Source organism: Podarcis melisellensis (assembly GCF_964234715.1).
Source record: "Podarcis melisellensis genome assembly, chromosome: 13".
Lineage (NCBI taxonomy): Eukaryota > Metazoa > Chordata > Lepidosauria > Squamata > Lacertidae > Podarcis > Podarcis melisellensis.
Genome location: NC_138545.1, coordinates 14,373,716 through 14,396,155, shown reverse-complemented (window position 1 = coordinate 14,396,155; position 22,440 = coordinate 14,373,716). Strand labels below are relative to the sequence as shown.

The following is a 22,440-nucleotide window of genomic DNA, read 5'->3' as shown; positions in this document are numbered from 1 at the left end:
TGGGGAGTCAGAAACGCTTGCCAATCTGTTGCCAAACATGTGAAGATCTTGCTCTAACCCCCCCTGCTGAAGAGATTCGAGATTGCCCAGAGAAAGACCTGTGGAAAGTTAATTGTTTCTATACTGAGGGCCACTCATCTCAAGCTCCCTAAGATTTGAGAGATTTGGGAAGGTCTGTTGTTGGTTGATCCCAATCCTTTCCTAATGATCCCTAATATGAAATGACTTGTTGAAGAGAAAGGACACACACACACACACATACGTGCATGACAGATCTCCAGCAAAATTTTCCACTCTGTACTTAGCCGTTCAAGCAGAGATTTTATAAGGCAGTCCAGGCTTGATCTTACAATGTGACCACTGCAGTGCCAGCCACAGTAGGCAATTCTGAGCCAGATAGACCAATGGTCTGACTTTCTGTAAGGCAGCTTCCTATGTAACACTCTCTGCAAGAGCACATCAGGAAGCAGCTATCCATTGAGTTATCCCATATGAGTATCTGGGAAAGGCTGATCTACGCTAACTAACAAGTCTCCAATCTCTCAGCATTACCTTGATCCTGTGTACCTGAGATGCTGCTGACTGAACCTGGGACCTTGGGCATGCAAGGCCATTTCCAGAATGACTAGCTGTGTGATATTGGGACGGTCAAGCAGGTCTGACTACAGAATTTAACACCAGGGGCAATAGAAATCTTGTGACATCTGACTGAAGGGTCAGTGCATTGTCACAACACTCTTGTCTTCCATGTACTGCAGCAGCTATTATGTGCTCCTGGCAAGAGCTTGATGAGACCACTGCGGTCAAAATGATAGACCTGGTAGTAATGGCAGTGGGAACTAAGGTTGCATCATAGAGTGGATGATATGTTACATGTGTGTGTGTTTGTGACTTCACATGTTTCTGCAGGTATACTTAAAGTTGGTCATATTGTGTGAGAGAGATGCAGAGTGTGGGTTCCTGTATTCTGAGTAAGCAAGCTTTGTCTCACTAACTCTCAGCTATACAGCTGCAAAGAAAACATTTTAAATGTGTTGTGAAGTGCAATATAAAATGTGACACTAGAAGGCGACAGTGAGCTATGCCAAAGTCAATGCCTTTTTCAAAACTTTTTTTCAAAAAGCATTTTCACAGTGTTTTTAATAGTCTGTGTGTAGATCCCACCTGAGATGTAATAAGTTATAACTGCTCTGTTTGGAGGAAATCTGTTCCCCAAGGGATCTGTTAATTGCTAGTTTGGGGCTTTCCCCTATTGTGTTTCTGGTTTTGGTCAATATTTATCAACATCTGCCTTCTTGCAACTTCTAGAGTCGGAAAGTTTCATATTGTGTTCTGTGTTCGAAACAAGGACGAGGGTCACATAACCTGATACCTTAACACAACACAAGCAAGACCAATGCCTTGTTCCATCAAAATGAACCAAAGAAAAACCAGGTCAAATGTTCTCTCATTATAAACACCCATGAGAAACAGGTTATTCACTTTAATGTCCTTGCACTGCCTGGAGCCAAGAGCATAAGCAACAGAGGTGATCACAACAGCATTTCAGAGACCAGCCCTGGATAAGGACTGAGAGTGAGTAGATAGATGTCATCTTTTGAAGGAAGAGCTTCTTGGCACAACAAAGGATGAACTGTAGAGGTGGTAAAATTGCTGGAACGTCTTCTGACTCCCTTGATTCCAAAGAGATGTGCTTTGATCCATCTAACCCAACCTTTCCCTAGAATGACAGTCTCCCTTCTTCTAGATCTCATGTTTGCAGATGTAGGCTTTATGTTTCTTGCAAACAGCATCAATCCATCTTTTGTACTCTGCAATGGAAAAAGATAATCCAAGGTCCATTCTTATCCATTCTCCTTTTCGAGCATTTTCAGAGCATCTCAATGTACGGTTGTTCTTTTTATTTGCATATACCTGTGTTTGTTATGGCACCAGCCTAATTCAGGGGGCAATTTCTGAAATTTACAACTTGCCATGAGTCTATTTGTTTTGCTTTGAAAGTTCCCTGGTATGTTTTTAGAAGATAACGACATGGTATAGTCTGATTAGCTCATGAGCAAATGAGGGTGAGGATTTGCTTGCCTTTTACCCTAAAGTGCCAGGGTGGGTTTCAACAATTGAATCACATGGTAGAAACAGTTTAAAACAACTCACAATCACAGAAACAAGGTGGGTCCTAAAAATATACATCTCATGTTTCAAAAGGCAGAGTAAAGAGCTATGTATTTACTTTGTACTGCTTTGTGCTGGATCCAACCATCGGTCTAACCCAAAGCTGTGGCCCTCAGGATGTTGTTCTGCTCCAAATCCCATCAACCTCAGGATGGGCAATGGTCAGGGATGATGGGAGTTGTAGTCCAACACGATCAGGAAGGTTGCAAGTTCCCCACAGCTGATCCAAACCAGCATTCTGAGTTGCATCCATTAAGTTCCACTAGGCGTAGATCTTTAGAACTTAATGGATCCAAGTGCATTTACCTGTCTGAGTACCACACATATATGGGAGGACACCAGAGACTTGAATGTGTGTTTGGGGTTGAGGTGCATGCTTTGCAAGCGACCTCTGCAAATGTGTGTGTAAGAGAGAGAGAGAGAGAGAGAGAAGAAAAATCATGCCCCCCAAAAAATCTCTAAAAATGTGACCATAATATAAAGGAGGGTGAATATTTCATAAAATAATAGAATTGCCAACAAAGGTCTGTATAGTTAAAGCTATGGTTTTCCCAGTAGTGATGTATGGAAATGAGAGCTGGACCATAAAGAAGGCTGATCGCCGAAGAATTGATGCTTTTGAATTATGGAGTTGGAAGAGACTCTTGAGAGTCCCATGGACTGCAAGAAAATCAAACCTATCCATTCTTAAAGAAATCAGCCCTGAGTGCTCACGGGAAGGACAGATCGTGAAGCTGAGGCTCCAATACTTTGGCCACCTCATGAGAAGAGAAGACTCCCTAGAAAAGACCTTGATGCTGGGGAAGATGGAGGGCACAAGGAGAAGGCGAACGACAGAGGACGAGATGGTTGGATAGTATTTTGAAGCTACCAGCAGGAGTTTGAACAAATTGCGGGAGGCAGTGGAAGACAGGAGTGCCTGGCATGCTCTGGTCCACGCGGTCACAAAGAGTCGGACACGACTAAACAACAACAACTTCAAGTCCCCTCTTCAGTGCAGAAATCTGCAGCATCCTTGACAGAACTCTGTCCAGCCTCTGCTTAAACACCATCAACCAAAGTGACCCCACAAGGGAGGCCGCTGCCCCACTGTTTGCCCCCCTCCTTTATTTGACTCAGCCCAATCCTTTCTGTTCTATTTAGGTCTCACCGTTGCCGTATACCTCAAGGCTACACAACTTCCCATCAGTGGGAGGACTGTAACATGCCCACCTGTGGAAGCCCTCAAAGCCACACAGTACTCGGAATTCCAAAGATTGTTGGGCTCCCCTCGCATCCAGTTCTTGTAGTTGTAGGAGGACTCATCAGACCACCTCCAGTTCCCATTCTGCAATGACACAGGAGATAACAAGAGCCCTGATTGGTTGGGAGAAAAGTGACATCACGCTCAGCTTTCTGTTTCTGATGGGGGACAGCTCTCAACACAGAAACACAGGAAGCCACCTTACACTGAGTCAGACCATAAGTCTGTCTGGCTCAGTATTGTCTGCTGCTTCCTTAACTGCTCATCCCATAGGATCGCCCCCTTAGTGGCATATAAATCCTATTTTTAAAAAAAATACAAATATATTTCATCTCAAAATGTGCATTTTAAAACAGTTTGATATCAACTTTTGATCCTAAGATTGTGTCAGAACTTTCAGGACGTGTGGCAGCCCACAGATAATGGATGGATGGCGGCTAACGGATTGAGGTTGAATCCTGACAAGACAGAAGTACTGTTTTGGGGGGACAGGGGGTGGGCGAGTGTGGAGGACTCCCTGGTCCTGAATGGGTAACTGTGCTCCTGAAGGACCAGGTGCGCAGCCTGGGAGTCATTTTGGACTCACAGGTGTCCATGGAGGTGCAGGTCAATTCTGTGTCCAGGGCAGCTGTCTACCAGCTCCATCTGGTACGCAGGCTGAGACCCTACCTGCTTGCAGACCGTCTCGCCAGAGTGGTGCATGCTCTAGTTATCTCCTGCTTATACTACTGCAATGAGCTCCACGTGGGGCTACCTTTGAAGGTGACCCAGAAACTGCAATTAATCCAGAATGCGGCAGCTAGACTGGTGACTGGGAGTGGCCGCTGAGACCATATAACACCGTTCCTGAGAGATCTGCATTGGCTCCCAGTACGTTTGCAAGCACAATTCAAAGTGTTGGTGCTGGCCTTTAAAGCCCTAAATGGCCTCAGCCCAGTATAGGTGAAGGAGCTTCTCCACCCCCATCGTTCATCCCGGACGCTGAGGTCCAGCACCGAGGGCCTTCTGGTGGTTCCCTCACTGCAAGAAGTGAGGTTACAGGGAACCAGGCTGAGGGCTTTCTCAGTAGTGGTGCCTGCCCTGTGGAACACCCTCCCATCAGATGTCAAGGCAATAAGCAACTATCTGACTTTTAGAAGACATCTGGAGGCAGACCTATTTAGGGAACTTTTTAAAGTCTAATGATTTATTGTGTTTTTAATATTCGGTTGGGAGCTGCCCAGGGTGGCTGGGGAAACCCAGTCAGATGTGTGGGGTATAAATAAATAAATTATTATTATTATCATCATTATTATTATCATCATCATCATCATCTAACTTCTGATCCATGGATCAGGCCAGTTCTCCTCAGAAATTGCAAATGTTGTGTTCCTTCAGCAGGAAGGAACAGGGTAGCTCAGTTGGCTAGAGTGTTGTGCTGATAACGCCAAGGTTGCAGGTTCGATCCCTGTATGGGTCAGCTGCATTATTTCCTGTATTGCAAGGAGATGGACTAGATGATCCTCAGGGTCCCTTCCAACTCTTTCATTCTATGGTTTTATGATTGATGGATCAATAAGCTCAGGAGGCTAAATGCTTACTTGGTGAGTATCATGGAGTCCAATCCAAACGTCAACCCCTGTTTCTTTCTTGTCAATGGAGATATGTTTGGATACCATCAGAGTTTCTGCCCTCGCAAGAATGGATGCCAGGTGGGTCCCACGACCGTAACTCTGACACTCAATCTGGAGAAGGGGAAAATGCACAATAACTTCATCATTCAACTGGTCATTCTCTGCAACCTGTTAATGGATGGTGAGTCTTACCTCAGCTTCATGCCAGCTCAACTTGTTGTGGAAAAACCCATAACAGTTGCCCTGGTACTGCAGCCATCCCCTGGGGCAGCGATCCGCTTCAACGGCTTATCGATGTGGGGGGGAGATTGTGAAAGAGATTAAGAACAAAGTAATCACAGATAAACTAGTTGGAGAGTTGCATGTTATAACACAGGAGTAGACAACATTTTGGTGTCCGTAACAAAATGGCTACTGTGGGTTGTGTGACCTAAAACAAAACACCAGTTGTGAGAGTGTAGCTCAACACAAAATGGCTGCTCCAGATTGTGGTGTGACTCAAGAAGCCTGTCATGGAGGATATGGCACAACATAAAACAGCATGTGGGGAGTGTAACCCGGAATGGCGGCTGTGGTGTGCTACAAATGGCAGCTATAGGGTGTGGCGTAACACAAAACGCCATCTGTGTTGATGTGTCTGTCACGTGTAAAAGTACAAAACAAGAAACAGGAACACAAAATGGTGCGGGCGTACTCCACTTCACCCCATCTTGTGCATTTTTACCTGAATAGTTCCTGGCACTTTTCATGGATGCCATAGGAAGTTCTTCTGTGCACATTAGTACCTGTGAGCACTGGGTTGGTGGCCCCTGTTTTAATGTATTAGTGGGTTCATCTCCAACTGGTGTCCTAAAGCTTTTAGAAATTGCTAGGCAGGTTAAACTGACTCTCCAGGGTGAGATATGTCAGTATATTTAGTTTTCAAACATTATTCCTGAAGTCTATCGCTCTTTATTTGGCCGCCCTAAAACAGTCTTTGGCTGCAATAGTATGGCAGTTTATTTCATTTCCCCAATGTTTCCCTAGCTATACATTTCTGCATTTTAAGTGAGCAACATTCCCCAAATCTGAATTCACCCTATAGGATAGAGAATGGTACTATAGCTCAGTAAGGACTCACCTCTCATGAAGAAGCCAAGCAAACATAGGCTAACATAGGCCAAACACCCCATCTTTCTTCTTCACCTAAGAAGAAATCAAGAGGTATTTTTGCATGACGAAAACATGGAGTTACCAAGACCGCTTGTGAAATGGGGGTCTTGAAAGGAGAAATTTCCTTGTCATAAGTTTACAGTGTTTGGCTCACATAGCTGCAGGGTGTATTTATCATTCCCTTTTGTCTCACATCCACCAGGGCCGGACCAAGGCATTTGGCTGCCTGAGGCAAAGGACAAAATGGCCCCCCGTTTCACATACATTTATTGAACAGGCAGCTGAATCTTATTTTGACAGTGGTGATGGGACAGCATCTTCCTGAGAGCAGCTAGCTAGCTTAGGAAGCACAGGGCAGGCTGCTCTCTAGCACCTCCCTGCCAATCACCACACTACCTGCCATTGGCCGCCTGAGGCAAATGCCTCACTCTGCTCAATGATAGGGCCAGCCCTGACATCCACCCTGATGAGTTCAGAGTTGTATATATGTCCAGTTTAGGACCAAACATGATTTGAGTGCAGCAGTGCCACGGGTGGAACTGTAATTGCCGTGAAAAGGTAATAAAGAAGACCTGCTTGCACTTTTCTTCCTAAAACCAAGTTGGTCAGGTCTCTAAGGTGTAGGAAGACTGGGGCGGGGTCAAAAGAACTGTGGCAGAACATTTCAGAAGCGTGAAAGCTAGGTTTTGATTCTCACATTAGTTTGGGAAGTGCAGGTGAGGTCTGTTCATATTGGGATTTATAAAAGTTGAATTCCTTGAGAATCTCTACCAAATTTGCTTCTGCCTTCCTTATAGTGGAGGGTTTGGCCCTGGAAAGAAAAGGGAAATGGCTTCTTCTCCCATGTTGGAGGATTTAGAAATGGGAAGGTACAGGCAACTGGAAGCTTTATAGAAAACAAACAGTGCTTAAGTTGGGCCCTGTGGCTGTCATATATAATTGCACCCTGATCATCACTAAAACCCTGGTAGGTAGGCTCATGTAAAAGACAGAGACTGGTCCATGGCCACTTAAGGGTTTTTATGGCTGAGAATGCAATTGAACCAAGTCTATCCAAGAATAGCTCTAGCTTTCAACTATGCCACATTGACTGTGTTCACACATAGCTCTAAGTTATGGTTTATTCCACAAACCAAGAGCTATCTCACATATGAGCAATCATGCCACAGCTTGCTTCTCCAAAGCTTGATTTGTTTTCCAGATGCTCTTGCCTTTGGGTGTAGCGCTGAAACAAACCATGGTTAAGTGAGACTGGTGTGTTTGGTGTGAGACTGGTGTGTTTGGGCATAACACCTAAACATAGTTAAAACAAGCTGTGGTTTGTAAGCCGACGACTAACCATGGCTTCACATTGTGCTTTGTTGACAGAAAACAAACCACGGATCTGTTGGGATACTGCCAGGGAGACAAAATCCATCAAGCCCCCATGCCGTCTCCTGCTTCAGTGTCTCAGACACAGAGAGAAAACGAAAGCATAGATACAACAGAAACATCCTGTGAACAAGAAATATGCAGGATGTGACACAAACATCCTGCTCCCTTTTCAGGTGGAACGGAAATATCCTAACAGGATCATCTGTTGGACAGGGTTCACTGATTCAAACAAACCACAATCAAACTAAATAAACCATGGCTTAGTGTTATGTACACTGGTTTATCATAGAGTTTAGCTCTGAAAGTACACATGGCTCAGAATATATAATATTCTGGCATGTCTGCCCCTTACAAATCCAATAAAGAGATAAGATGTGGAAACTCTCTAACCTGTATGCTACAAATCAACAAGCAAAAGTATGTCCTCACTCACCCAAGTCTTCATTCCCAAGATGGTTGTCCTCAACAGATGGCCGCCTCTGCTGTTTCCTGCTCAGGCTGTCTCATTCTGAGCAGCTTTTATCCAGACCTGGTTGGAATCTGGCTGAAACCTGGAGCAGAAAGGTTAAGGCAGCACATGATGGACGAGTTTGCTTATTGCACAAGCCAGAGGCAAGTTAAGCCACGGGCTATTTTAAAAGATTTTTTTTTTAAGCAAGCTCAGTCAATGGGATGTTGTTGTATTTTGGGGGGGGGGGGTATAATGCTTCTTTATATTTAAAACTGAGATTGATTCAATCAAGATTGCTACAGTGTGAGGAATCACAGAATTGTTAAGTTGGAAGGAACCCCAAGGGTTATCCAATCCAACCCCCTGCAATGAAGGAATCACAACTAAAGAATCTCTGAGTAAAAGATCATCAATGAAAATGGACTTTCTAAGACCTTGTGGATGGAAAGAGACTTACACTGCAAGCCTGGAAGACTAAACATCCAATTACTCTTGATATAAGCTGCCAATGACAACTTATAGAATACAAAAAAAGCAAACCATCAATTCCTCTTGTTATTTGCTTTTAAAAGCAGCCCTTGCGATGCAATGCAAAAATGTTGCTTGAATTTCACACAGATCAAAATCCAGATGATTTCACTTCACTGCTGGACAGAAACACTCTTTAAAGTGTAGATGTATCCCACCAACAATGTCATGCAACACTCCCTGATTGGACGGAAATTCCTCTTAGTGTTGACATAACCAAGACAAATTGGCATTGTGCACAACAATCCCCCAACAGCTCCCCAGTCCCTAAAAATAGCCTTCAACCTGAGTGCCCCCTTGGCCTAAGGCCCAAACAACTGGGGGTTGTGGTTTGAACAGGTCGATGTGAGCAACTGAGAGTTATACTCCCGGAAACTTTCAACATGACCTGCTTAAACTGCCCTGCACATGCTGAAATATACAGGACAAGTACTGAGATTGAAGCCATTAGTAGAGGAAGAGATCTAATCAGCCTGGGTATCCTATGCCACTGGGCTAAATACCACAGTCTCAAGCCCTCTGACCCCCTTCAGGTTATCTTCTCCATCAAAGAGAAATGAGCTCAAAAACACCGAAGGAAGTAATGCATGCTAAAATTTTCTTCCCTTTTTCTGCTGAGTTCTCAGCATCTTCACAAATATGCACAGTGGGCCCTTCCTGGTGTCAATTATCGTGCATTCATGAGGGCCTGTGCTCATGATGGTATTGGGCTGGTTGTAAGGGATCCTGTTTTCAAGACTGATCTGACTTGTAAAACTTTGGAGGCGAACATACCATTACGGGCAACCTCCCTGAACCTCCAAGCGATGAAAGACTCCAGGAGTACCTGAGCTTTTCCCAGGGTTTAGTTTCCTTTTGGAATGATGGTCGCACAGACAAGGGTGTCTTTCAGATATATGGTTTTATTTAAGCATATATACAACCTGAGCATAGGTGTTGCTTGTGGGTGCCTGGGCTCCCAGGGCCACCCTGGAGATGGCGCCCCCTGGTGTTCTGTCAGACGGGAAGCAAATGTGAGTTATGGACCCAGGGCTGTCTTTAGCAGATGTGGTACCAGGGTGTAAATATCCGCCCAGCGCTCCCAAATTACCACGGAAAGGGGGGTGAAGCTGTGCACTGCCAGCCATGGGGGGCACAACTCATCCCCATGCCACTGTGGGAGAGCAATCCCCACGGAGGCTTGGGAGGGAAGCTGCACACCCGCCAGCCATATAGTTGGTGGGGCACAGCTGGCGGGCGTGCAGTGAAAGGGGAGGCCGCCAGCAAAGTCACACAGCTCCCACACTCACTGGGGCACCCCTGAGAGGCCGGCACCCTGGCACGACGCACCACTAAGCCCTATGGGAAAGACGCCTCTGTATGGACCCCTCCAGAGTCCAGACTGGTGTTTGATTGTGGGTTTATTCTACAAGCTGCACTGCATTCACACAGCACTTTATTTCATTTCCCTAGCTGTTAATTTCTCCATTATACTTGAGCATTCACACAGTGCAAATAACACTTCTAGAAAACTAATGGAATATAGCTCATGTTTAGCACTCGTTTCCATGTTAGTTGGTTCCAGAAATAAAATACACTTGCAGCTCCTTTAATGTGAGAAAAGATGCGGGAACATTACGTGTGAGATATATATACATACAAATGAAAGGATATTAGAGGATCTTGGGGACCACCAGCTGCCAATTAGGGCAGGATGCCTGTACATTTAAAACAGTGGCAGGGACTAGGGCCAGATATGTCCCTTTAGGTGTTGGTCATCAGGGGATGGCTTTTCCCCCTTGCCTTGTGTGCAAAACCCACCCCATTCCACCCCTAGGAGCCTTCAGAAGGGAGCTGTTGCCAGAAGAACAACTGAGAGGGGAGAGAAACTCTGCGGCTGCCATCAGGGGATTGTTGGTTTCACCCGTGTGACCCCATCCACCAACCCCAGGAGCCTTCAAAAAGGAGTTGCTTAATTAGTAAGCTGTAAGTATTAGTAAGCTGTATGCTTTAGTTAAATGTTTAGATATGTTAAATTGTTGATCATTGGGGTTTTTTCATGTTATGTTGCAGATTCTGGTATTCTTAGTCTAATACTGTACAGTGGTACCTCTGATTACGAACGCTTCTGGTTATGAACGCTTCAGGCTATGAGCTCCGCTAGCCCAGAAATAAGCTGCTCCCGGATGCGAACTTTGCCCCAGGATGCAACCAGAAATCACACACCAGAGGCATGTGCGCAGCGGGAGGCCCCATTAGTGAAAGCGCGCCTCAGGATAAGAACGGTTTCAGGTTAAGAACGGACCTCCGGAACGAATTAAGTTCGTAACCAGAGGTACCGCTGTATTTAGACTTTGGTTTTTCTGTGAACTGCTTTGAGCAGAGATTCACTTGTGGATATATAAATAAATTGACACTAGACCTTTCCACCTGTCTCTCAGGACTCTCCCGAGGCCACATCCCTCACCACCGTGTCCTATGTCCTTTTAAAGTCCTTTATGGTGTGGAAGGAATGTGTCCTTGAACTCTTGCTTGTCCAAATCAAGGTTAAAGATGTGAGTGGCTGAGTGTAGAAGCATTTGACTCTTACATAGCTGGGATGTAGTCTACCAGACAAAGGTAAGAACCGGTGCCCATTTGTACCTCTGGCACCATCCATAAGGGTTCTGTGGCCCCAGAAAGGTTTCCTATGTGGCCCTTGGATCAAGAAAGGTTCCCCGCCCTTGGCTGAAAAGCTGTAGCAAAGCTGGAATTTCATGCAGAGTTCGGAGACGTACCTACTGAAACTCTGCCTTCTGCACAAAAGTGAATGACTGGTCAAGCAGAGCCTCTGCTGCCCTCCTTTCTACCCAGCAGCCTAAGGAGACCAAAATTGTTCTACAATAACAGAAACATGCCAAGATATTTATGCATAAGGTAGATAGTTTATTAAGACTGCACTGTGCTGTGGTCATTAATGAAAGGCAGGATAAGAGAGAGGCCCACACAAGATAATTCTTCTGAGATGCGTGTTTTGAATGGAGGTGGTTGGAGGGTGCGTTGAATGGCAGATCTCTCTTGTGGCTGTTGAACCAGGCGCATCCCAGCAAGGCCAAAGGGGAAACTCCAGTCTTCCCTAGAGTTCATGCTTGCAGATGTAGGCATTGCGTTTCTTGCACTGAGCATCGTTCCACTGCTTAAAGTCTATAATGCAAAAAAGAAAAGACGAGGCAGGTGTTACTTTGTCTTTCTGGCACAGATAGGTCAGTGGCTTGTAAAATATTGCCAACCACTTAGAAATTTCTGCTTTCCATGATTGAAAAGTAATGTTCCTAGTCTTCATGCTTGTAAAAGGATTTTTAGAGGGGCGTGATAGAAAGAATTCTAGGGTTCAAAACAAAGGAAACTAGTACCCCCCCAATCCAAACTAGTTCTGCTTTCTGAATTATTAAAAAAAAGTGGGGGCTGGTCCATTAGGGCAAATGGGGCACTGCCCCACCATCTTTGTTCTGGCCTCAGCCAGCTCCCAGATGTGCCTTCTTACTTGCAACCAGTCCAGAGGGTAGCTGTGGCTGTCAGCTGCATCCTCCTTAGTCTGCCCTTGTGAAATATACTCAGAGTCGAGAGTGGATTTCTTGCTCTTTATTCAGCTCATAGTGGTGAGGAGGAATGGAAGTTCCCCCAGAATGTCTGCTTTATATACATTGTTTACACAATGGGCCCACATGATTGGCTAATTCCGGGATTCACCTGTAGGCCAATCAGGTTGTGGATTCACTTCCACCTGGAGCTGGATTGGGTGGCTCCTGTGGACCAATCAGACTGCTGCATTCTGAATCCTATTGTTCTAGGACCAATCAGACTGCTGCCTTTTGGATCCTATTCAACTCAGTACATAACACCTTGCATAACTCAACAGGGATTGTGGGGGGACTAGAATTAGTTGGGCCTTCCTGCCTTGCACCCTGCCAGTCCCAATGGATACACCAGCTACCACTGCTTAAACCCTTTTCATTTCAGGACAATTAACTAGGGATGGCAGGCTCTGTTGACTTCAGTTTTCTTGGTGTCTCATTTTTCCACTTTAAAGTTCACTTCCCTGTATTTCCATGACTAAATTCCGTTTGCCACACTGTGCAGTGAATTATTGTCAAAACCGTTATGGAAATTCACCAGTATTTCACTATGAATTTCTCCTACCAAACCCATTTTTAATACACAGTTTTGACTGGTGTACTGTAAACATTTTTGCCATTGCTTGGTCTGGTGGGTCAAGAATGCAACGTGTGAACCTGGTTCAAAACTGTGGCTGTCAGACTTTGCCAGCTCACTAAGAACCACACTGGCCACACATCCTTGTCCTTTTCCAGACCCTGAGAATGGATTGCTTACCCGTGGATCGACGCAGCTCCACACAGTGTTCAGCATTGCGGTAGTTGTCTGGCTGGTTTATCATCCAGGACTTGTAGTTGTAGGTGGATTCATCAGCCCACCTCCATTTCCGGGTCTGCAGAAAAGAGACAGAAGAGATCACGTGACACGGGCAATGAAGGGCCCAGAAAGAAGGAAGATACTGTTGGGATGACACCAATGCAAGATCAACTGGATAGGTTGGCCAATGGGGAGCTGTTATCAGCTGTGATGCAGACACGCATAGAAAACAATGGAGAAGCAACCTGTGGGATTAAATGTGGGAGAGTTGTGAGATAAGGAAGGGATGCCATTACTAGGGAGCTGTGCTGGCTCCTGGTTTGGGGGAACCCTTAGGCAAAGCCACATCCATCACAGACCCCTCTCCTCCTCACCACTATTCCCATCCACTGCCACTTGCCACCTGCTTGTTTTGCCAAGCAGAAAGCCAAGGGGCAAGCAGGCAATGACATTTACGGCTCCTCTTCCTCAACCACCAATATTGCCTGGGTTAGAGTGAGAGGCAGGTGAACAAGCAAGTTGCAGTGATGAAAAGGAAGGACAGGTTTAGGAGGCTTTTATGGATGGGCCACTCCCACTTGGATATGGGCCCTTGGTGGATGCCCAACTGTATCAGGCCTTGTCACCGGCCATGCATATATATATATATATATATGCAATTAAATTTTTTGTTATACAACTTAGAATACTCATTTAAACATCCTTAAAATATCAATGACTTCCCTTCTTCTCTTTCCATGGTTCATTTTGCATATCATAAATCCCTGTATATTTTACATACACTAAACCATTCAGTATTCCATTATTACATCCACCAAAACTTATTTACACTGTTGAATTTTATCTTAATGCTACCAATGTTTTCAAGTGTACACAGTTCCCCACCCCATATATTCAATAAACATTTTCCAATCTTCTTTAAATGAATGTTCTTCTTGTTCTCTTATTGTACTGTACATGTTAAGTCTGCAAGCTGCACATAATCCATCAGCTTAAGTTGTCATTCTTCTTTAGCTGGGACCTCACTCGTTTTCCATTTTTGGGCTAACAAAACATGGGCCGCAGTATTAGCATACACAAATAACCTTTTCTGACACCTGTGAATTTCAGTCTGAGTTATCCCCAACAGGAAGGACTCTGGTTTTTTGGGGGAAAGTATTTTAAAACATTTTTTTTCCAATTCATTAATCCCAATATTCTTTTACCCTTTTACAGGTCCACCACATATGAAAGAACGTTCCCTCAACCTCATTGCATCACCAGCCATGCTAAACAGCTGCTACTCAGTGACGATAGCTAGGAATGGAACAAGCTTACCTGACGGACATCGTGGAGCCCGATCCAGACGTCACTTATTTCTTGCTGGTAAGTGGAGATGTGCTCAGCCACCAAGAGAGTCTCAGCTTTGGTGAGGACAGAGGCGAGGTGGGCCCCGCGACCATAGCTCTGGCACTCAATCTAAACATGGAGAAGGAAAGAGTGATGGTTTCTCCCCCAGTTATCATATCCCATCAACAGGATTAGTCAGACGTGGCTCACCGGATGGGGGAGAGCCACTCAACTAGCTTCCTGGCAGGTAAGGGTGCTGGGAGTTGTTAGGAGACTTCTATTTCCCTCATAGAACAAGAATTGCCAGAGGTGGTCTTCTGGGCAAAATTGACCTGAAAGCTCAGGAACCAAGAAGACCAAAACTTTAACAGAGTGGGGGGGGAATTATAATTTATCTGGGAAACCACTGTAAGCAGATGAAAACATTAGCAGGATTCCAATAACACTTGTAATGTAGCAAATACTATGGAGACAATGGAGTGATATAAAATACGGACTACTGAGCCCGGCTTCGGCTGGGGAGGGCGGGATATAAATAAAACTTATTATTATTATTATTATAACAGGCAGTTGAAAGGGTTGACAAGGGGAAGGTGGGAAGCCCAGAGATTCGAAGGAATCTATAAATATGGATGTGGGTAGTTGTATTGTTATATTCTTATACTAATAAAATCAAATAAAAATTATTTCCACACAAAAAAAGAATCACCAGATATGCATTGACTGATAAACCATTCTGAAAATTACATATCTGTGGTGGGAATAGAGTATCCTAACGACGCAAACTACGCTTGCCATGAATATTTGGTGAACCCATGACTATTTCAAAGTATAGAGTAGACAGGGCCTAAATTTCTTCCTCATCCCTTGTTCCAGCCAAACTCCTGAAATGGGAGCTGGGAAGCTGACATATACAGCTTATATATATATCACATCTGGGTGGCTGAGAAACACTTCTTACCTCAGCCTCTTGCCAGCTCAATTTATTGTCAAAATATGCATAGCAGTTGCCCTGGTTTTGCAGCCACTCCCTGGCGCAGGTGTCGGCCTCAGCTGCATGGAGACAAGGGGGTAGAAAGGAAAGAAGCACAAAATAGTCAGCAGATATTCCAAAGCATTTTTGCTTTAAAGCAGTAGAGGCTGGTCCATTAGGGCACTACCCTCCCAACCTCAGTCTGCCCTTCGCCAGCCCCCACCTGCCTGCCTTCTTACACCCAGTCCAGTAGGTGGCGCTGGCAGTCAGCTTCCTCCTCCCTGGTCTCTGAGTTGCCCCTTGTAGAGCTCAGCAGGAAGAAGGACGGAGGCAAAACTAGCATCCGTTGGCTCTGCCTCTCATTGGCTCAGGCTGTGCCATTACCTCCGACTCCACCTCCCTTTTGCCCTGCCAATCCCAATGATTGGTATAGTCATGATGCGTGGTAGAGTTACACTTTATTCTTAGGAATTGACTGTAGGGTAAATTCTGTTTGAGGTGAAGGGGGTGAAATGATTTATAATGAAGATATGATGGCCTGTCCATTGGTTTCTTATATGGCCAAACTGCTAGATTAGCAGATATACTATTGTGTCCAAAAATGTTATTTGCTGACTATGAAAGTGAGTTGTAAACTTAATATTAGGATGAATGTTCTGACACCATATAAAAAAATTATTGATATTACTGACATTCCTAAATATTAAGAAAAGGTCATCCACAAATCTCTTTATATGAGTATTTCATCAAAATAAGGATTAGCCATTCGGTTATAAAAGAAATCTATAATCGTGCGGGCTTCCTCAAGGGGGATATTAGTATAAAGGGAGGATACGTCCATTGTAACTAAAATGGCTGATATGGGGATATAAAAACCTTCAACGTTTTTAATGAAATCCATAGTGTCATGCAAGTAAGACTGTAATCTAACCACATGAGGATTCAGAATCCCAATGAGCAGCAGCCACCACAGTATTAAAGAAAGAAAAGCCAGCTTGAGCTACGCCACAGGTGGCATGGACAGGTTGCCTCTGAACATATGCTCAGTGCACCTGTTTGAGATCAGTCCCTAGCTCACAAGCTCTTTCGTTTCTGGCTTTCCCCAAAAATGTTCTTTTTCAACCACCTAATTCCGGGCCGGGTGGGAAGCTTTTAAGTGATTGGGATTGTTAAACAATTGGAGCCTGAAAACTTTGCTCACCTACTGCAAATAGAGACGAGGGAGAAATTCAACCAGGTTTGCATTTAAAAGCGAATCCACACGATTCACACTTTCTGAACCAAAGTGCAAACCAAAATTCAGTCATCCTTTGAAATTTGCATTCTTCTGAATTTTTCAGTGCAGTTCTGCGGTTGAGTAACATGTACCAAAAATGCATATACTGGGGTAAAGTATGTGTTAAAATTGCATAGATGGGTGAAAATAACATACAAAATGCATTACATTAGGAGCAATGCCTTGCAGAAGTGTGTGTGGTAGTCAAAAGTGCATTTAAGAATTTGTTCATTGGGAGAAATGGACACTAAAATATTGATACTTTTTTCATGATGGTTGTTTCCTGTTTTAAAAAAGGTTGCAAATTGTTGCAGGCATGTGGAGGACTGCATTTAAGATTGGAAAAATGAGAAACTTGCAGAGCCAAAATTGATGGATTTGTCTGCAAACCACCCAGAAACCTCCTCCTAGATTATGAGCAACCTTCTGCCCACCCAGAGTCTCTTATCTAAAGGCCCTGTAAGTGCTAAATCGATTCACCACTTTGTCTCTAGGGATGTTACTCAATGTGATCCACGGAGCAAGCCCAGATTATTTTTATCCTTGTTAACATGAGCCCAGTTCAAGGCACCCCATTCTAAAGAGTCAGAGGTTTAGTAGATCTTAATGGATTGCCATTACTTGAAAATGAAACACCTACATTTGTTTGAAATTCTGCTAAGTTGTGGCTAAGGTTTCTGATATCTTGCTGAAAGGCTGAATTGGCCAACTAAAGGCATTTAAAGAAAGTTGCTTTTCACTCAAGTCCACTTCTCAACTGGTCATATAATATCAGTATTTGCAAAGGAAACTCACCTCCCAGGAAAGGGTTGGAGACCAGGATGCCCAGAAGGCATAGGCTGAAATACGTGAAGAGTCCCATCTTCTGGTTGACCTTTGAGATGGGAGGAAGTAGAGATGGGAGAAAGAAGAGTATGTTCAAAAGGTGCATTTAGTGAATACTATACTATACTATAGGGACGCGGGTGGCGCTGTGGGTTAAACTACAGAGCCTAGGACTTGCCGATCAGAAGGTCGGCGGTTCGAATCCCCGTGACGGCATGAGCTCCCGTTGCTCAGTCCCTGCTCCTGCCAACCTAACAGTTTGAAAGCACATCATGTGCAAGTAGATAAATAGGGACCTCTCCGGCGGGAAGGTAAACGGCATTTCCATGTGCTGCTCTGGTTCGCCAGAAGTGGCTTAGTCATGCTGGCCACATGACGCAGGCTCCCTCACCCTATAGAGCGAGATGAGCGCACAACCCCAGAGTCGGTCACGACTGGACCTAATGGTCAGGGGTCCCTTTACCTTTATACTATACTATACTAATTTCTAAGTTCATCAATGCATTACTTACTGGCTGGGACGTAAAAAATCATTTGAGACTTCCCGGCAAGTTTCCCATAAATCATAGAGCTGGAAGGGACCTCCAAGGTCATCTAATTGAACACCTTGCAGAGGCATAAGATCCACTACAATATCATCCCTGGTAGGTGGTTATCCAGTCTTTGGTCAAAAACCTATAGCCAAGGAGATCTCGCCCACCACCTTCTGAGACAGAAGTCCTTGCCGAAGAGTCCACCATCATATCTCAGAGATTGTGAAAACATTTTGCTCTGCACTCTGCAGGAACTCACTCACTAAGACTTATGGATCACCTCCCCAGAACTTACCTTGAGATGCTGTTCTCCTAGGTAGACAGGTGTGGTTGTCAACTGAGCCAGGTACCTCTCTGATGGTCTCACCTAGTCTGGGCAGCTGTTATATAGACCCCAGACAGGGGTGGTGCAATAGCAAGATGAGCAAAATGCTGCAAGGAAATCCTGGTCCGATGCCTTTAGTTTTGCATAATTTAAGGCCAAATCAGGGGAATGTTGTTTGCTTCACTAGCCTTGAGCATTGCAGAAAGGGCATCAACCTCTCCTTCATTTTGGTGGGGAAAAGCATATTGAAGGGGGGAGAGAATTTTGAATCTATTTCCTTCTGAAGAGGAACCATATTCTTAATCAACCATGAAAACACTTGTTCACAGTCCTTATTGCCTCTGCCGCAGTCCTTATTGCCCACCCACCACTGCCATGTGGCCCTTAGAAGGTTACCTGGAAAGAAATGTGGCACACTTTTTGCCACTATGTTATACCAGTCCCCGAGGCAAGTTTGCACCAGAAATGTCACACAAAGGGATCAGGATCTTGCCTCCCACAGGACTGTACAAGGGTCCCTGATTATAAAATCATAGAAAACGGGAGATACGTAGCCACTCCAGCAATATATCTCTATTTCCTCACATCCAGAAATGCAAGAAGGGCTTTCACTCTTGCTAGAAGCTCAGCCTTGCCCTCACCAGTTCTGGAAGGCTTCTATAGAAGAGTCCCATAATCACAGAGACTTTGTGCCTGCCCATTAGGGGAAATAGGAAGCCCCGAACATACATATTTTTAAATGTCCTTTTTTATGTTGAGATCCGTAGAGAAACCATTGATCCTTTGCTGAAGAGGTTCACTGATCTTTCAGACAAGTCTAAACTTAATTCTCTCCTCTTAGGCAAGACAACCTGGCTGGTAGCCAGATTCTGCGCCCAGATTTGTAGGCACAGATCATCCTCTAGAATAAAATAGCTTACTAGGGAAATGATGAAGTCACCCTTTGGGGTGCCTCAGGGTCAATTTTTTATGGTAGCCCAAATCTCAGTTGTACGGGTGTATGTATATATCTCAATTTTAACTCATGAGCTATTGCTGCAATCTGCTCCGATTTATGAGCGCTGTTTTTATTGTGTTATGTTACGTGAGCTGGTCTTTGACCGTAATAAATTACCTATCTATCTTGCCTCCCTTACAGGGCGATTGTGTACACTCTAATAATATAATTAATGGTTCTGCAGCCAGGTGGCACCATTCTTCTGTTGACATTAAGCAGCTCTGACCCAATACGCTGCCTGGAGGAGCAGATGATCCAGGAGACATGTGTGCATGACCCTGAGCTCTTCCTAAGAAGAGCAGCATCAAGGAATCATCACTCACAAGTGTCTGATGTGTGACATTTAAAACATTAAGTGCGTAGTTACAATGACCTAATGCTCTTCACATCCTGTTCAGGTAAACACAGCTTTCAGATGCCATCTTGGAAAGCGGAAATATCACCATGTCCTCCTGTCCCCCTTTTTTTTTCAGGACAGCCCCTGTTTTCTGGCTCCTTGCTAAATCGCTGCCTGTATTTTGTCCCTACTTTCCTGTTTTTTCTGGCAGTGGGGGGGAAAGGTAGAGAACCCCTTAAGAAAATCTCCTAGCTCCACCTTCTGACCGTCTAAGTTTTATCCAAACCATGCTCTGCTGTAGCCTTGAAAAAAATGAAATACAAATAAAAATCTTGATATTTCACAACTAAAACCTTTCATCTTAAACATATTGTTTAATTGGGATAGATAAAAAGAAAGGTTTTGGTTGTGAAATATCAATATTTTTACTGGTATTTCAATTTTTCAAAAAGATTTGTTAGGAAATAAGGTTAAAGTACTATCTAAAATGTATAGCTTGCTTTTAGAGTGGCACATAAAAGATGAAAATGTCAAGTCAGTAATGATACACTGGGCAAAGGACTTGGGACATAATATCCAGATGGCATATTGGGAAAGGTTATGGAAATCAGATTTGAAATTTACGGCATGTTGTACATTGAAAGAAAATTATATAAAAATGATATACCGGTGGTATTTGACTCCTACAAAGCTAGCAAAAAATGTATAAGACAAATTCAAATATCTGCTGGAAATGTAAAGAAAAAGAAGGTACCTTTTATCATATGTGGTGGACTTCTAAGGTAATAAAAGCTTTCTGGGAGATGATATACAATGAAATGCAAAGATGCTTAAAATAATCTTTGGTAAGAAACCAAAAGCATTTTTATTAGGAATTACAGGTACCAAAGGACATACCAAAGGAGCAGAAAATACTCTTTATGTATGGAACAACAGCCGCCCAGATGTTATTAGCCCAGAGCTGGAAAGAAGACAAAGTCCCTACCAGAGAGGAATGGCAAACCAAACTGATGGACTATGCCGAGATGGCAAAGATGATTGGAAAACTCAGAAACCAAGAGGATAAAAACTATAAAAGAATGGGAAAATTTTGTAAGTTACTTAGGAGATCACTGTAAGCAGATGGAAACAAGAGCAGGATTTTGACTCACTTGTAGTGGAAAAAACACTATGGACAATAAGGTTTGATATAAAAATTGGAGTACGGATGAATATGCAGGTGTAGATGTTTAAAATAAGACTCCATGGAGGGGGTGGGGGGAAATCTCGAGATTCAGAGAATCTCCTTATACAGATATATTTTTACGAGTTTGTGTTTATTTGTACTCTGTATTGGTAAAACCAATAAAAATGATTTTAAAAAAGAAATACAAATAATAATGAGGAGCTGTCACAAAAGGTAAGGAGGCCAGCCCCCTTCTGCTTACCCCACCCCAGTCTTTGAGAATTCATTTGTTGAGAATTGGGGGCAACATATACCCTTTAAAAACTTTCGCTAACATGCAAGTGCATGGCATAGAAGATGCTCCCTTCCCTTCCAAAAGGCACATGAGGCTACCACTTTGCTGAAGCTAAGCAAGTCTCAGTTTGGACAGTGAGCGGATGGGTGACCACCTAAAAATCACATGCAATGCACATTGGGTTTCATGGCAGAATAAAGTCAGAGGAGCAGTGTAAATAAATAAATATACAACTGAATGCAAGTCAATGTGCGGTTTGTAGGTCCATAACACAGCAACCTTGTTGGAATAGTCTGGGTGTGATCCCTGCAGAGATGGAATAAATACCTGCAAAAATTGCTGTATGCTACCTTGAGTTCCCTTGAGCAATAAATGAATTGAATATCAAACTGGGGTGAAGGGAGAGAGAGAGAGAGAGAGAGAGAGAGAGAGAGAGAGAGAGAGAGAGAGAGAGAGAGAGAGAGAACACTTCAGATTAAAAAAATAACATGTCAGGCTACAGAACAGACTAATTTCTTTTCCCTTGACATGAAGACCTTCTACATGCAGGGATTTTATTTTATTATTATCACTTTCATGGAAGACGACCAGTCAGCTACCTGGGATGTAAAGCTTAAGAAAAGCAGCAAGTGTTTTCATGGTTGATATTGAACGTTCTTTCCCCATCCAATTTGGGTACGGATTGAAAAGGCCAGACATTCTTCAATACACATTGCCCCATCTAAAAAAAAAAAATTCAATGCACGATGTCCTTTCTGCAGTGCTGATGAACAGCGATAAAAGCCGCTTTCCACAAGTTCAGTCTTTGGTTATGCAAAACTGGAGACTCTGGGCCAGGACTTCCTCAAAGCAATTATCTCACCTTGGTATTACACCATCTCTGCCAATGGCCTATATAACAGCTGTCCAGGAAAGGTGAGACCATCAGAGAGTAACCCGGCTCAGCTTTGACCACATCTGTCTACCAAGGGAAACAGCAACACAAGGTGAGTGGCTGGGGAGATGATCCCCAAGTCTTGATGAGAGGGTTCCTGCAGGCAGCAGATCAAGGGTACGGATATGCTTACAGCCTAGGACCCTCATACCCATGGGACCGCCTCTCCCATTATGCCCCAGAGAGGACCTTAAGGTCCATATATAACAACACCCTAGAGTCCCAGGCCCTAAGGAAGTCAGAATAACCTCAACCATAGCCAGGGTCTTTTCAACACTGGCTCCGGCTTGGTGGAATGCTCTGTCTCATGAGACTAGGGCCCTGCAGGATCTGATTTCTTTCCACAGGGCCTATAAGACAGAGTTGTTTCACCTGGCCTTTGGCTTGGAATCAACTTGATCCCCTCCCCCTCTTTCCTTTTCCCTTTCTCCTTCTGTGATGGAACTCCTATTTGGGGACTTCCCTGGCTTTTTTCCTGACCCACGTAGGAGCAGTCTGGATAGTTGGCCTTGGCGAAGACTTGACGTTT

At 44.1% G+C, this 22,440-nt stretch overlaps 2 protein-coding genes across 2 annotated transcripts; both read right to left on the bottom strand.

The window, feature by feature from the left end:
• Window positions 1–1,726: 1,726 nt before the first annotated feature.
• Window positions 1,727–6,200, bottom strand: LOC309354732 (C-type lectin-like; the record flags this gene model as incomplete). Its single annotated transcript, XM_081884995.1, has 5 exons — window positions 1,727–1,811; window positions 3,385–3,499; window positions 4,996–5,139; window positions 5,221–5,315; window positions 6,149–6,200. The coding sequence occupies 5 exons, from the start codon at window positions 6,198–6,200 to the stop codon at window positions 1,744–1,746; spliced, it is 474 nt and encodes a 157-aa protein (XP_081741121.1). The 3' UTR covers window positions 1,727–1,743.
• A 5,284-nt stretch (window positions 6,201–11,484) lies between these two features.
• Window positions 11,485–17,371, bottom strand: LOC309354026 (C-type lectin BpLec-like). The gene is made up of 5 exons (XM_081883728.1): window positions 17,296–17,371; window positions 15,213–15,304; window positions 14,240–14,380; window positions 12,884–12,998; window positions 11,485–11,695 (listed from the first exon to the last, which is right to left on the bottom strand). The coding sequence occupies exons 1-5, from the start codon at window positions 17,360–17,362 to the stop codon at window positions 11,628–11,630; spliced, it is 483 nt and encodes a 160-aa protein (XP_081739854.1). The 5' UTR covers window positions 17,363–17,371; the 3' UTR covers window positions 11,485–11,627.
• Window positions 17,372–22,440: the final 5,069 nt, after the last annotated feature.

What these genes read in the sequence shown, in the direction of transcription:
- LOC309354026 (XM_081883728.1), bottom strand. Translation starts at nt 17,362, where the DNA reads ATGGGACTCTTCACGTATTTCAGCCTATGCCTTCTGGGCATCCTGGTC. An exon ending in GGCTCCACGATGTCCGTCAG is followed by an intron (nt 12,999 to 14,239) that starts GTAAGCTTGTTC and finishes TCTTTTCTGCAG; the next exon opens with ACCCGGAAATGGAGGTGGGC. An exon ending in GGAGCTGCGTCGATCCACGG is followed by an intron (nt 11,696 to 12,883) that starts GTAAGCAATCCA and finishes TTTGCATTATAG; the next exon opens with ACTTTAAGCAGTGGAACGAT.